The sequence below is a fragment of the Grammomys surdaster genome, unplaced genomic scaffold (genome assembly GCF_004785775.1).
Source record: "Grammomys surdaster isolate TR1022 unplaced genomic scaffold, NIH_TR_1.0 343, whole genome shotgun sequence".
Lineage (NCBI taxonomy): Eukaryota > Metazoa > Chordata > Mammalia > Rodentia > Muridae > Grammomys > Grammomys surdaster.
The window spans coordinates 1086666-1098280 of record NW_021604762.1 but is presented as its reverse complement, the minus strand read 5'-3'; the positions used below and the strand labels follow the sequence as shown (position 1 = coordinate 1098280).

The 11615-nt window shown below is 38.8% G+C and overlaps 1 protein-coding gene across 2 annotated transcripts in view; it reads right to left on the bottom strand.

Moving 5' to 3' along the window:
* Spdya (speedy/RINGO cell cycle regulator family member A) overlaps nucleotides 1-11615 on the bottom strand; it is a 36329-nt gene that overhangs the window by 2510 nt on the left and 22204 nt on the right. Inside the window, exon 5 of one of the 2 annotated variants that reach the window (XM_028778995.1) lies at nucleotides 7952-8249. In XM_028778995.1, coding sequence (XP_028634828.1) covers nucleotides 7952-8249 — 298 coding nt within the window. Of the gene's footprint in view, nucleotides 1-7632; nucleotides 8250-11615 lie in introns of those variants that run through there. The other variant, XM_028778996.1, reaches the window with a different exon arrangement.

Below are 11615 nucleotides of genomic sequence, written 5' to 3'. Positions count from 1 at the left end.
TTAAAGGCGTGCGCCACCACTGCCCAGCTTAATCTCTTTTCTTAACACTCGAATATTGGTTTGGTTTGGTTTGAGACAGGATCTCACTTTCCAGGCTATTCTGGAACTCATGGCAATTGTTAGCACTAGAATTACAGGTATGAGTTACCATAGGACCTTTTTAACCAGGTTAAAAGAACATCTGAATTAATATAACTGGTACCTATGAATAATTCCTGTTCCTAGTTCATGTCCCTAAAGTATATTTCTCCCATCATTTGATGTATGTCATTAAGTCTGACATTCTTTTAATCTGGTTAAAAAGATTCTGTCTATGGTAGCTCACATCTATTATTCCAGAGCTCAGGAGGTTGAAGCAGGAGGACTGCTGTGAGTTCCAGGCCAGCTTGAGCTATATAGAATATTCTAGCCCAATGCTGGGGAGGTCACTGGCTTTAGGAGAACATACTACTGTTGTTTTGCTATAACAAACCGCTTTCTAAACATTCAACCCCTAGGTTAGTGCTGCTGTCAACCTTGGTCAGGGAAGCCTTTTGCAGTGGGCAGTGGTTAATGCAGAATCGTAATTGGTCAAAGTGCTGAGAACACATGACGGTTGGATGCTCAGCCCTAAGTGAGACATCTGTATATTACACACATTCACAATTCAGAAAGGCTGATGGACAGACTGTGAGAGGCAAAGTGCTGTGAGACACTTGTGCAAATGGCATGGACACTGTGCTCATGAACTCACAGCAGCCAGCTTCCCTGCACAAGATCAAAACCATCAATATTCTAGCATAGATGGGAGAGGAGAGTCATTTTTCCCCAGGAGAGTAGTCACTAGTAAGGTGCCCTTGCTCCAGTAAAAAATAACCCCAAGCCCAGAACATGTAAGCAACCCTAATTAAACTTGGTGGGTTACCAAAACCAAAACCAAACCAAAACAAACCAAAGGACAATTTTTTAAAAACCCAACTAAGTATGATGGAAAGGATTAAGGGCATTTAATCATTTCATTCCAGCACTCAGGAGGCAGGGCAGTTGCATCTCTGTGAGTTCAAGCCATCCTGGTCTACACAGTAAACTTTGGGATAGCCAAGGCTACACAGTGAGATCCTATCAATAATAATAATGATAATAATTTAAAGATATGGAATACGGAGGGGATATATTGTAAAGAAGTGTTCTAGAAGGAGAAGAAGGGGTATAAAAGTGGGGAATGGGGAGTTGAAAGTGGCCAAAATACACTTAGGAGGAAGAGGCATTAAGATCAGAAAGAGATTGGAATCCTCAATCAGGCTACACAGGACCTTAGAGGCCTTTTAAAGGAGCTTGTCTTTGTCATTTTATTTTATTTTATCTTATCTTATCTTATCTTATCTTATCTTATCTTATTTTATTTTAAGACAAGATCTCGGATAAACTCAGTAAGTAGCTGAGGTTGACCCTGAACTTCTGATTCCTCTACCTCCTAAATGCTGGGATTATGGGTGTGAATCACTATTCCTTTATTATGTAATACTGGTGATCAATCCTGTGCTTGGTGAATGCCAACCAAGTACTTTACAAACTGAGCTGTATCTCCAACCCAAATTTGTCTATCTTAAAAAAAACAAAAACAAAAACAAAAAACCCTGAGGTGCCATTGAAGGATTTAACTAAGGGTAATATTATATTTGTGTTTGGATAAGTCATTCTGGCTGCATTAAGTACTGACTGAGAAGGAGAGCTATTCTGGTGTTATATTTCTGTCTGTACTATAACTAGAGTTTTGATACTCATTAACTGTCAGATCCTAAGTGCCCATATGAAGAAGATGGATTAAAGGCAGAGGAAAATTTTGTCCTTTAACCTATTTCATTTCAAACTAAGTGTACTTAGTTTCTGCTTAGCATATTGTGTTCTATAGATAATGAACAATACCTTTATCATTGTGCCCATCTTAATTTTGAGCTGAATAATAAACAAATTAGCATTTATTATTAAGTAGTTCATCGAGACATAGTTTAAGGCCTTTCTCGTTATGTTTACAGTCGAGGTATGGACAGATGCCCTCCCCTGATATCTGACAGCATTTCACTCCCTATACAGCTCAGACTAACCTTGAACTCATGATCTTCATGCCTTACCATCCCAAGTATTAGGATTAAAATCATACATAGGACAGTTGCTAACTAATGTTAACTTACTTCCTCCTTTCTTTTCTTTTCATTTTGTAAGATAGGGTCTCATGTAGCTCAGGCTGGTCTCAAATTGGTAATATATCCAAAGATGACCCTGAACTCCTGGTCCTCCTTCACATTCCAGATGGTGAGATTATGGGTGTGTGCCACATGCCTGGCTTCCTGTTAGTTTTTTGTGTCTATGTCTGACCCTCTTGTATCACTCTCTGATCTTGAGGGATCTGGTTCAGAACTGTCTTCCAGTTGCTTTCTAGAGGACTTGCTCTACCTCTACCTTTCCTGTCCAGTAAATGATCAGTAAGTTTGCTGGTGGCTTTAAATGTACAGTGGATCATGTATTGTTTCATCTATTAGCTTAGTTATAGTAGAATATGATATGACTAAGAGTGTAAAGGGAACAGGTGCAAAAATTACTCTGTAGAAAGAACTAGATTAGCTAGAGACAATCTATATTGGGGGACACGTCAGAGAGGAGACAGAGTTTCTCTGTATAACCATGGCTGTCCTGAAACTAACTCTGTAGACCAGGCTGCCCTCCAACTCATAGAGATCCACCTGCCTGTGCCTCTGAGTGCTAGGATTAAAGGTATGCACCACCACCACCTTGTGATAATCCTATATTTTCAAATTCTTATTTGCTATTCCACTCTCTCCCTTATGTTTGCTAATCTCTACTCATTTAATGTCCTGTTCATATGTTATTTGCTCTGGAAATCTCTTACCAACTTTCTCTTACACAGAGAGAATTCTGTAGCCTATTCATTTGTTTGTTGAAGACAGGTTCTCTATAGCTTTGGCTGGCTTAGAACCTATATTAATCCTCTGTCCTCAACCTCCAGAGTTCTGAGTTTATAATTCTGTAATCTTTTCTGCTCCTAAATGTTGATCATATAGCATATTCCTAAACACATTATTGATCCATATGCCGTGCTCTGTTTATTTTTTGGTGCTGGGGCTTGAACCCAGTGTTCAGTGCCTGCCAAACATATGCTCTTCCACTGAGTGCTATCTTTAGCCCTGTATATATCTTTGTTATGTATAGGCATAATGTTATTGTGCACTGTGTAAAGATTACCTTTGTATTATTCAACTGTTGATTTCTCTGCCCCATATCTGGTTACAATCTAGACATGATATTGTAATGCTTATTCTCAGAACTTCCTGTCTCAATGTTGTGTAAACACTGCTCCCCATTTATTCTCTAATCTGTTAATAAAGATGATCAGCCAATGGCTGGGCAGAGGAGAGTATAGGGCTGGACTTCTGATCCCAGGCAAGGAAGGGGATAGGGGAGGGGGGAGGGAGAAGGGGAGAGGGAAAGGGAAATGGTAGGGGAGGAGGGATTTGTTAAGAGGAGAGGGTCTAGGAGAGGCCATGGAAAGACACCTGGAGCAGAGAAAGCCAGATGAATACTAAACTGCAAGTATTTTGGGGATTTGGGCTGGGAGGTAGACAGGTTATTTTAGAGGATTAGAATAGATTATTAACTGCTTAGCTATTATGTGTCAAAAGCTTGATTAAGTATATCTTAAAGTCTTTGTCCCATTCATGTAGGAGCAAGCTGGAATAAAGAAAAAACTAACACTTTTAAAGTCACATAAACAGTTTAGTGCAAAGATTTTAAACATAGGTGATTTTGATCAGAACAGTGAATGACAATATGACACAAAATGAAGTTCAAAAAAAGGACTTACTTTTAAGAAAAATTATTTAGTTATAGATTATCTAACATATAGAATATTCTGTGCCTGTCAATGCCAAAGGTAAGGCTTGTTGTATTTTCCCCCTTATCTTTATTTTAAAACCTCAGGTTTGCAGATAGTGTTTGCCCATGAGGCTGAAAGCAGCATAAAGAGTAAGAGTAGTAGTTTCCTATAGAAATGTGTTACAGGTTTGAAGGTATAACCTGAAGGGAAGATCTTAAGTGTAGCATATATAAGGCCCTAGGTTCAAATACCCAACACCAAAGCAAGGGGTCTGGAGAAATAGCTCAGTGGTTATAAACACTTGGCCACTCTTCCTGAGGACTTGGGTTCAATCCCCAGCACCCACATGATGCATGGTGGCTCACAACCACATGCAACTCCAGTTCTAAGGGATCCTATGCTCTCTTCCAGCTTCTATGGGCACTGAACTCACATGGTTAGCAGACATGTAGACAGAACATTCATTATTTGCTGTTGCTTTAGCTGGTAATGGTGTGACTTTTCTGAGTTTGTTTTTCTGCAGTAAAATGAAGATTAGCCATTTCAAAATGTCTTGGGGGATTGGGTTTTTTTTAGATGTGATTAGTATAAAAGACTCGCATAATATTGATAGTCATAATACCTCTAACTTCTAAAAGAATATCTATGAGGTACCTCAAAGTGTTTGACAGTGTTTCCCTCTATCTTGTCAAACTGACATTTTGTTTTTAAAATGTTACAGGTATTTTTGTGTTAAAATTGCTTTTTGGTTCATGTTACTTGGAAACAAACAACAAACAAAAGCAAACAAACCACTTTAGCCATGATACTGCACATCTTTAATCCCAGAGGCAGGTAGATCTCTGAGAGGTTGAGGCCAAGCTGGTCTATGTAGTGAGTTTGGGCCACCCAGTATTACACAATGAGGTTTTTTTTTTGTTTTGTTTTTGTTTTTTTCGAGACAGGGTTTCTCTGTGTAGCCCTGGCTATCCTGGAACTCACTTGGTAGACCAGGCTGGCTTCGAACTCAGAAATCCACCTGCCTCTGCCTCCCAAGTGCTGGGATTAAAGGCGTGTGCCACCACTGCATGATGAGATCATGTATTTTTTTAAAAAAGAAAAAAAGAAAGAAGGGAAAGGAAGTTAGGATGGATGGCAGAAAGTTGTTTTCTTTTGTTTGAAAGGTGGAACACTGATTACTAGCTACATAAATTGTAACATAAGGGCCTGGAGCCAAGACCAGCTCCTTGTGTGTCTTTCTTGTAGGATGTTGGAATGAGTTTTTGATGACTATAGACCATCAAGTGACATCTCTCCAGTGTATCCTCCCTCCTCTTCCCCCCCCTTTTTAAAAAGGAAATGGATGTGTAGCCCAAAGAGGCTTCCAGCTGGGGCTCCTCAACCTCCACCTGAGTGCTGGGATTCCAAGGCATGGCCTCCATACCTAGCAATAGTTTTTCTTTATATTGTTTGCCCTCTGACACTAACAAAGGGTTTCAGAGTTAACCTTAAGATTCACAAGAAAACTGTTGGATATTTATTTCTTCCTCTAAGCAATGGTGGCACATACCTTTAATCCCAGCTCTCAGGAGGCAGAGACAGGTGGATCTCCTTGAGTTCCAGGACAGCCAGAGCTACATAGTGAGAACCTATCTCAAGAAACAAACAAATAAACCCCCAAATTCTTGCTTCCTAAAATGGACCTATAAGTCCTAAATTGGGAATTTCATCAATAAACAGGTAAAAGCACAGTCCCTTCTACAATTCTACATCTGTGCCTTACTTTTGTTTATATGCCTCAAAGGCTTGCTTTCGTTTTTTTTTTTTAAATTACATTTACTCTCTCTCTCTTTCTTGCTCTCTCTCTGTCTCTCTCTGTCTCTGTCTCTGTCTGTGTGTGTGTGTGTGTGTGTGTGTGTGTGTGTGCTTCATGTACAACAATGTTCTTGAGGACAACATGAGGGAGACGATTCTTGCCTGACATCAAGAACTGAGCTCAGAACATCAGGCGTGGCTCAGCAGCAAGCCTTTACCCACTGACACATCCCCTGCCCTCAGCCTTTTCAGTATAGTGACTAGCGAAGCACCTTACTTCCTGCAAGCACTCCAGGCCCACAGTGGGATTTCAAGACCTAGAATCTCCATGATATCTACATGCTCCAATGCTATCTACAGGGCCTGCTCAAAATAAAACACAGTGATTTCTCTTCTGTTTTCTATAGATACAGGTTCAAATTATTAAAATTTGCTCCCAACAGAGTCAGGACAATTTCTGAGTTCAAGGCCAGCCTGGTCTACAGACTGAGTTCCAAAAGCATTCCAGAAGGAACTTGGCTCTTGGTATTTCCGTCTCTCCTTTAGCAGTCTTCTTAAAGGCTTCTACCATACCTTATTTTCACTGCTAAAAGCAGGATTTTATCAAAGGCAGTGGAGTATAATAGGTAAGAATTCAGGCTCCAGTCACAAACCAGGATTCAGATATTACTCTACAAACCTTATGAAAATTAACATAAGCCTTGGTTTCCTTGTTTGCCATGTAGAGATAACAATACTTAACCTTCAGTAGTAGTGACTATTAAGTGTATTATGAATATAAGGAGCTTTCTGTGTTGCCTGGGACAGTAAACATTATCCAATAAACACCACTCATTCTGAGGATCAAAGAAAAGTAAAAACCTGAGAGATAGAAGAAGGATGACAAATGACACTTTATAGTTGAGCTCGAATTATTTATAAATAATTAGTCCTATTTATTGTCAAATATGTGTATGACAAAAAGAGTGTGCTTGGAGATGTTGAAAAGCAAGAAACTAATACTGCCAGTGAAATTTGTTAAGCAAATAGTGTGTCCATTAAAAGGAACAGGAACTACGCTCTGCTGTCAAGGGACTAGAGCAGTGGTTTTCAACCTGTGGGTTGTGACCCCCAACAACCATCAGAAAACACAAATATTTACATTACAATTTATAATAGTAGCAAAATTATAGTTACGAAGTAGTAACAAAAATAATTTTATGGTTGGGGTCACCACAACATGAGGAACCATAGTAAAATGTCACAGAATTGGGAAGGGTGAGAAGCACTGAACTGGAGTTTAGTTCTCTTTAGTAAAGCTTCAGCAGTCATTGTCCTTTTCATAGGAAGATGGTAAAAATAAACCAGAAAAAATCTGACTGATGTGGGTCTGGTGTTTTTTTTTCTTGATAGAAGAGACTACAAGAAATCTGTTTTTCTTCCTTTTTCTTTCTCTGTTTTGTTTTATTCTGATTTTGTTTTGTTTTGTTTGAGACAAGGTTTCTCTGTGTAGCCCTGGCTGTCCTGGAACTCATTCTGCAGATCAGGCTGGCCTTGAACTCAGAAATTGTCCTGCCTCTGCCTCCCAAGTTCTGGGATTAAAGGCGTGTGCCACCAATACCTAGTGAAATCTATTTTTCAAATGAGGGAACTCTGTAAGAAGTAAATAGGATCCTATTGCAGAGTATTCTAGTACTGTTTCAAATCTAAAAAAGAAATGAAAGGGAAATACTACATATAAAAATAATTTGAGAATTATGATATAGTGTGTATTTATGGTTATTTTCTAGTTAATATATCATTGTTATAAGTAATCATTTAGAGCTCAACAATGATATATACAAATAAATTACATACATCACAATAAGGTTTTCAAAGACTAAATGACATAGGAAAATGATTTATAGTAAATAATAAAAAGCTAGCCTGGCTAAAATATGGCCTAATTTTGTTAGAAATAAAAAAGTATATAGAAGAAACCAATAGTTGGGTGGTGATTATAAGTAAATTTATTTTTTTAAAACATTTTTAAATAAAATAAACATGTCATAGAAACCCTTCAAGCCTTAATAGTTGGACCTCATAGCATAGTGAGGTTCAGTTTAAGATACGTAAAATCCTTTTTAGTGTGTGTATGCTACCACACAAAATGGGTATAGACAGGATAAAAAGTGGTAACTTGTAGGGGGAAAACTTTCAACACAAATTTAACCCAGTTATGTAAACTATGCCTCCTTGCCTGTAAGGTCTGAGCACATAAATAAAGAGCACGCATTAGTCTAATTCCACTTTACCATTAAATCATACCTTGAGAATAGGTATTAGCTCGAGAAGGATCACCTATCATGTCCATTGATAATGAATTGTGTAATTCCTGAGAACGCTTTTCTATTAGCTCTACTGTGTCACTGGATGAGGATGACGATGAAGACAGTCCCAGTCTCACATATCTTCCTTTTTTGCCACACAGTGAGCAATCCACTGGTGTGGCACTAGGTCCCCGGGGCAGGTGAACTTCATCTTTGTTGTAGTTCCTAACAGCTCCACTGTGATGCACAGACCGCTCTCGTTGCCAGATATAATGGGTTGGTGCAATGGCCATAACCTATAGTGAAAAGGTTACTTTGTGAATTTAGTAATATTTTAAAATTAAGTAAAGTACAGAAATTGTACCACAGAAGCAGCTTTTTCTAAACCTGAAGTTAAAATAACAGCTAAGTTACCTAAAAAAGAAAGGAAACTTGGGAGGCAGAGGCAGGTGGTCTACAGAGTGAGTTCCAGGACAGCCAGGGCTACACAGAGAAACCCTGTCTCAAGAAGAAAAAAAAAAACAACCAACAACAAACAAACAAAAAACAACCTCACCCCAGAACAATAAAAACACTTAAGTTACTAACGTTAAATCAGCAACATCAAGTCATCCATAGCAGCATTTTCTGTAAAGTGATTGCTTGTATTGTTAATATTCATATTGACAAAGTAAATTAGTTTAAGCAGGTAATATAAATGAAGCAACCTTTTCAGTTGCTTTTTAGCCAGTCAGTTTGGCTTTTTGAGACAGGGTCTTTCTATGCAGACCTGGCTGTCTTCAAACATTTGCCTCAGAGATTCGCCAGTTTCTGCCTCCTGACTGCTGGGATTAAAGGAGTGTGCCAGGGTATTTATTTTTAAAATTTCAAATATTTCTAAGTTTAGGAAATATAATATAGTATAAAACATTATATAATTCTTTTTTTTTTTTCGAGACAGGGTTTCTCTGTGTAGCCCTGGGTGTCCTGGAACTCACTCTGTAGACCAGGCTGGCCTCGAACTCAGAAATCCACCTGCCTCTGCTTCCCAAGTGCTGGGATTAAAGGTGTGAGCCACCACTGCCCGGCTCATTATATAATTCTTAATTTGTGTGTGTTTTGTTAAAAATATGCCCTTAGCTATGTTAGGTTAATCTTAAAATATTTAGTTATATCAAGGAATGTGCTATTTAAAAAAAAATCATGTAAACTTAAGATTCTCACTATCAGGCATTGTCATAAAGTTTTTAAATAAAGCATAGGCTTTATTTAATTGTAGACTTTCCTGGCTGTACCACTTGCTGACTATATATGCTACAGAGCAAATTATTTAACCTTTCTGAGGTCCAGTTACTTCATTGATAAAATGGGGGTGCTAACTACCATAAATATTGTTTTGAAATTCAATATTACATGTAAAATCCTTACCACATAATTAGCATCTGGCAAATGATAGCCATTTAGAAAGTCAAGCTAGGGAAAAGTATAATGTTCTGGCCTCATGAAATCCAAAACATCAATGAGATTTAAGTCAAGTCTTTAGCTGTAGTTATCAATGACCTACAATAAATGATAAGTATAATACTACTAAAACGAGAGCCAAACAGAGTCATTGTACTTGCCTAAACTTGTGATTTCTTTAAAATGTTTAAAAATTCTGAAATTTCAGAGCTATATTTGTGGCCTAGGAGGGACAAGGGAAGGCAGCAGTAAAGGAGCTTTTAGGGGTGTATGTATAAGGGTATATATATTTTATTAGAAAGAACTCTTTTGTTGTCTGTTATGTTTTAAGACAGGGTTCCTCTATGTATCCTTGGTTGTCCTGGAACTTGCTCTGTAGACCAGGCTGGTCTTGAACTCAGAGAAGAGCTCTGCCTGCCTCTGCCTCATGAGTGCTGGGACTAAAGGTGTGTGCCACCACTGCCTTTAAGAAAGAACTCTTTTTTTTTTTTAAAGATTTATTTATTTTATGTATATGAGCACACTGTTGCTGTCTTCAGACACACCAGAAGAGGGCATCTATTACAGATGGCTGTGAGCTGCCATGTGGTTGCTGGGAATTGAATTTAGGACCTCTGGAAGAGCAGTCAGTGCTCTTAGCTGTTGAGCCATCTCCAGCCCCAGAAAAGAACTTTTAATATGAAAGTAAAACTGTATTAGATTATTCAGCAAATGGTGGTGTTATGCCTTTGCAAAGCAAGTGCTGTACCAGTGAGCCATATCACAAGTCTCCATGCAAGTTTATTAAATTTATATAAATACATATAAATAATATATACTAATTGTATAAAATAATTAATACATATATAAAATATTCACACACATATGTGTATACACACACATGAAGATGGTGTGGGGAGGAGAGAATTCATATAGCCCAGGATGGATTTGCACTCACTGCATGGCTAAGGATGACCTTTAATTTCTGATCTTCTTGTCTGCCCACTAAGTGCTTACAGGATTAATCCTTACTGCTAAGGATTACAAGTGTTTCCCACCATGCCCTTTTTATGTGGTGCTAGGGATCAAACCCACAGCACCGGGCACGCTAGGCAGGCACTCTACCAATTGAGCTTCACACTTCGAGCTTGTACGTATAGTTTAAGATTGAATTTGTTTATAAGTCAGTTATCTCCATTAAGTTTTCAACTAAACCCATTTAATGAAGTTTCATACATAAAATTAGAATGTTAACTGTGAAAGCATTGGCATGCTTTAAGTGGAGCATAACGAGCTATCCTAGAAGGACTACGGAAGACTTTGCTGCTGTGAGTGATGTGAACTGTGCAGACCTAGCTCAAGAGGTTTCAGTGGAGAAGAATTTCAGTATGTGGCTAGAGACTGTTTTGTGGTATTTTGGTAAAGAACGTGGCTGCCTTTTGCCCTTGTCTGAAGAGTTTGCCTGAGTCTAAGGTGAAGAGACAAAAGAAGTCTCAGAAACAACTATCATAGACTTTGTTCTCTCATGAAGAGCATTTTAAACAAGCATAGCAAGCTGAGAAAGAGAAAATATAAAATATATGGCTCAAACATTACAGGGGCACCAGGAAGTGAAATGGAGCTGAATCCTGTGTTCAATGATGTTAAATTGAATTAAGGGAGTAGTGACCTTGGGGCAAGATCCCACCCAGCTAAGTTTAGGTCCAGGCACGGTAGTACAAGCCTTTAATCCCAGGAGGAAAAGACAAGCAGATCTCTGAGTTCAAGACCAGCCTAGAGCACGTTCTAGATGAAGAAAAACTTAAATCCAGGCTTGGTGGACCACACCTTCAATCCCAATATTTAAGAGACAGGAATATATATCTCTGAGTTCAAAAAGAGTCTACAGAGCAAGTTCCAGGACAGCTAAGCTTAGGCAGTGAAGGTGTTGGAAAACAGAAAGATGGTGATAACAAGGGGGGCATGTTCCAGCCCCAGGAAGTAGCAGAACTCAGCAGCTTTGGTCATTTGGCTCTGGCTTTATTGTCAAGAGGAGTAAGAGACTACTGGGACAATTGACGCTGGTTAGTTAGAGCAAAGAAAATAATGGTGATTAAGAAGAGACCAGCACCGGGCAGTGGTGGCACACGCCTTTAATCCCAGCACTTGGGAGGCAGAGGCAGGTGGATTTCTGAGTTCGAGGCCAGCCTGGTCTACAGAGTGAGTTCCAGGACAGCCAGGGCTACACAGAGAAACCCTGTCTC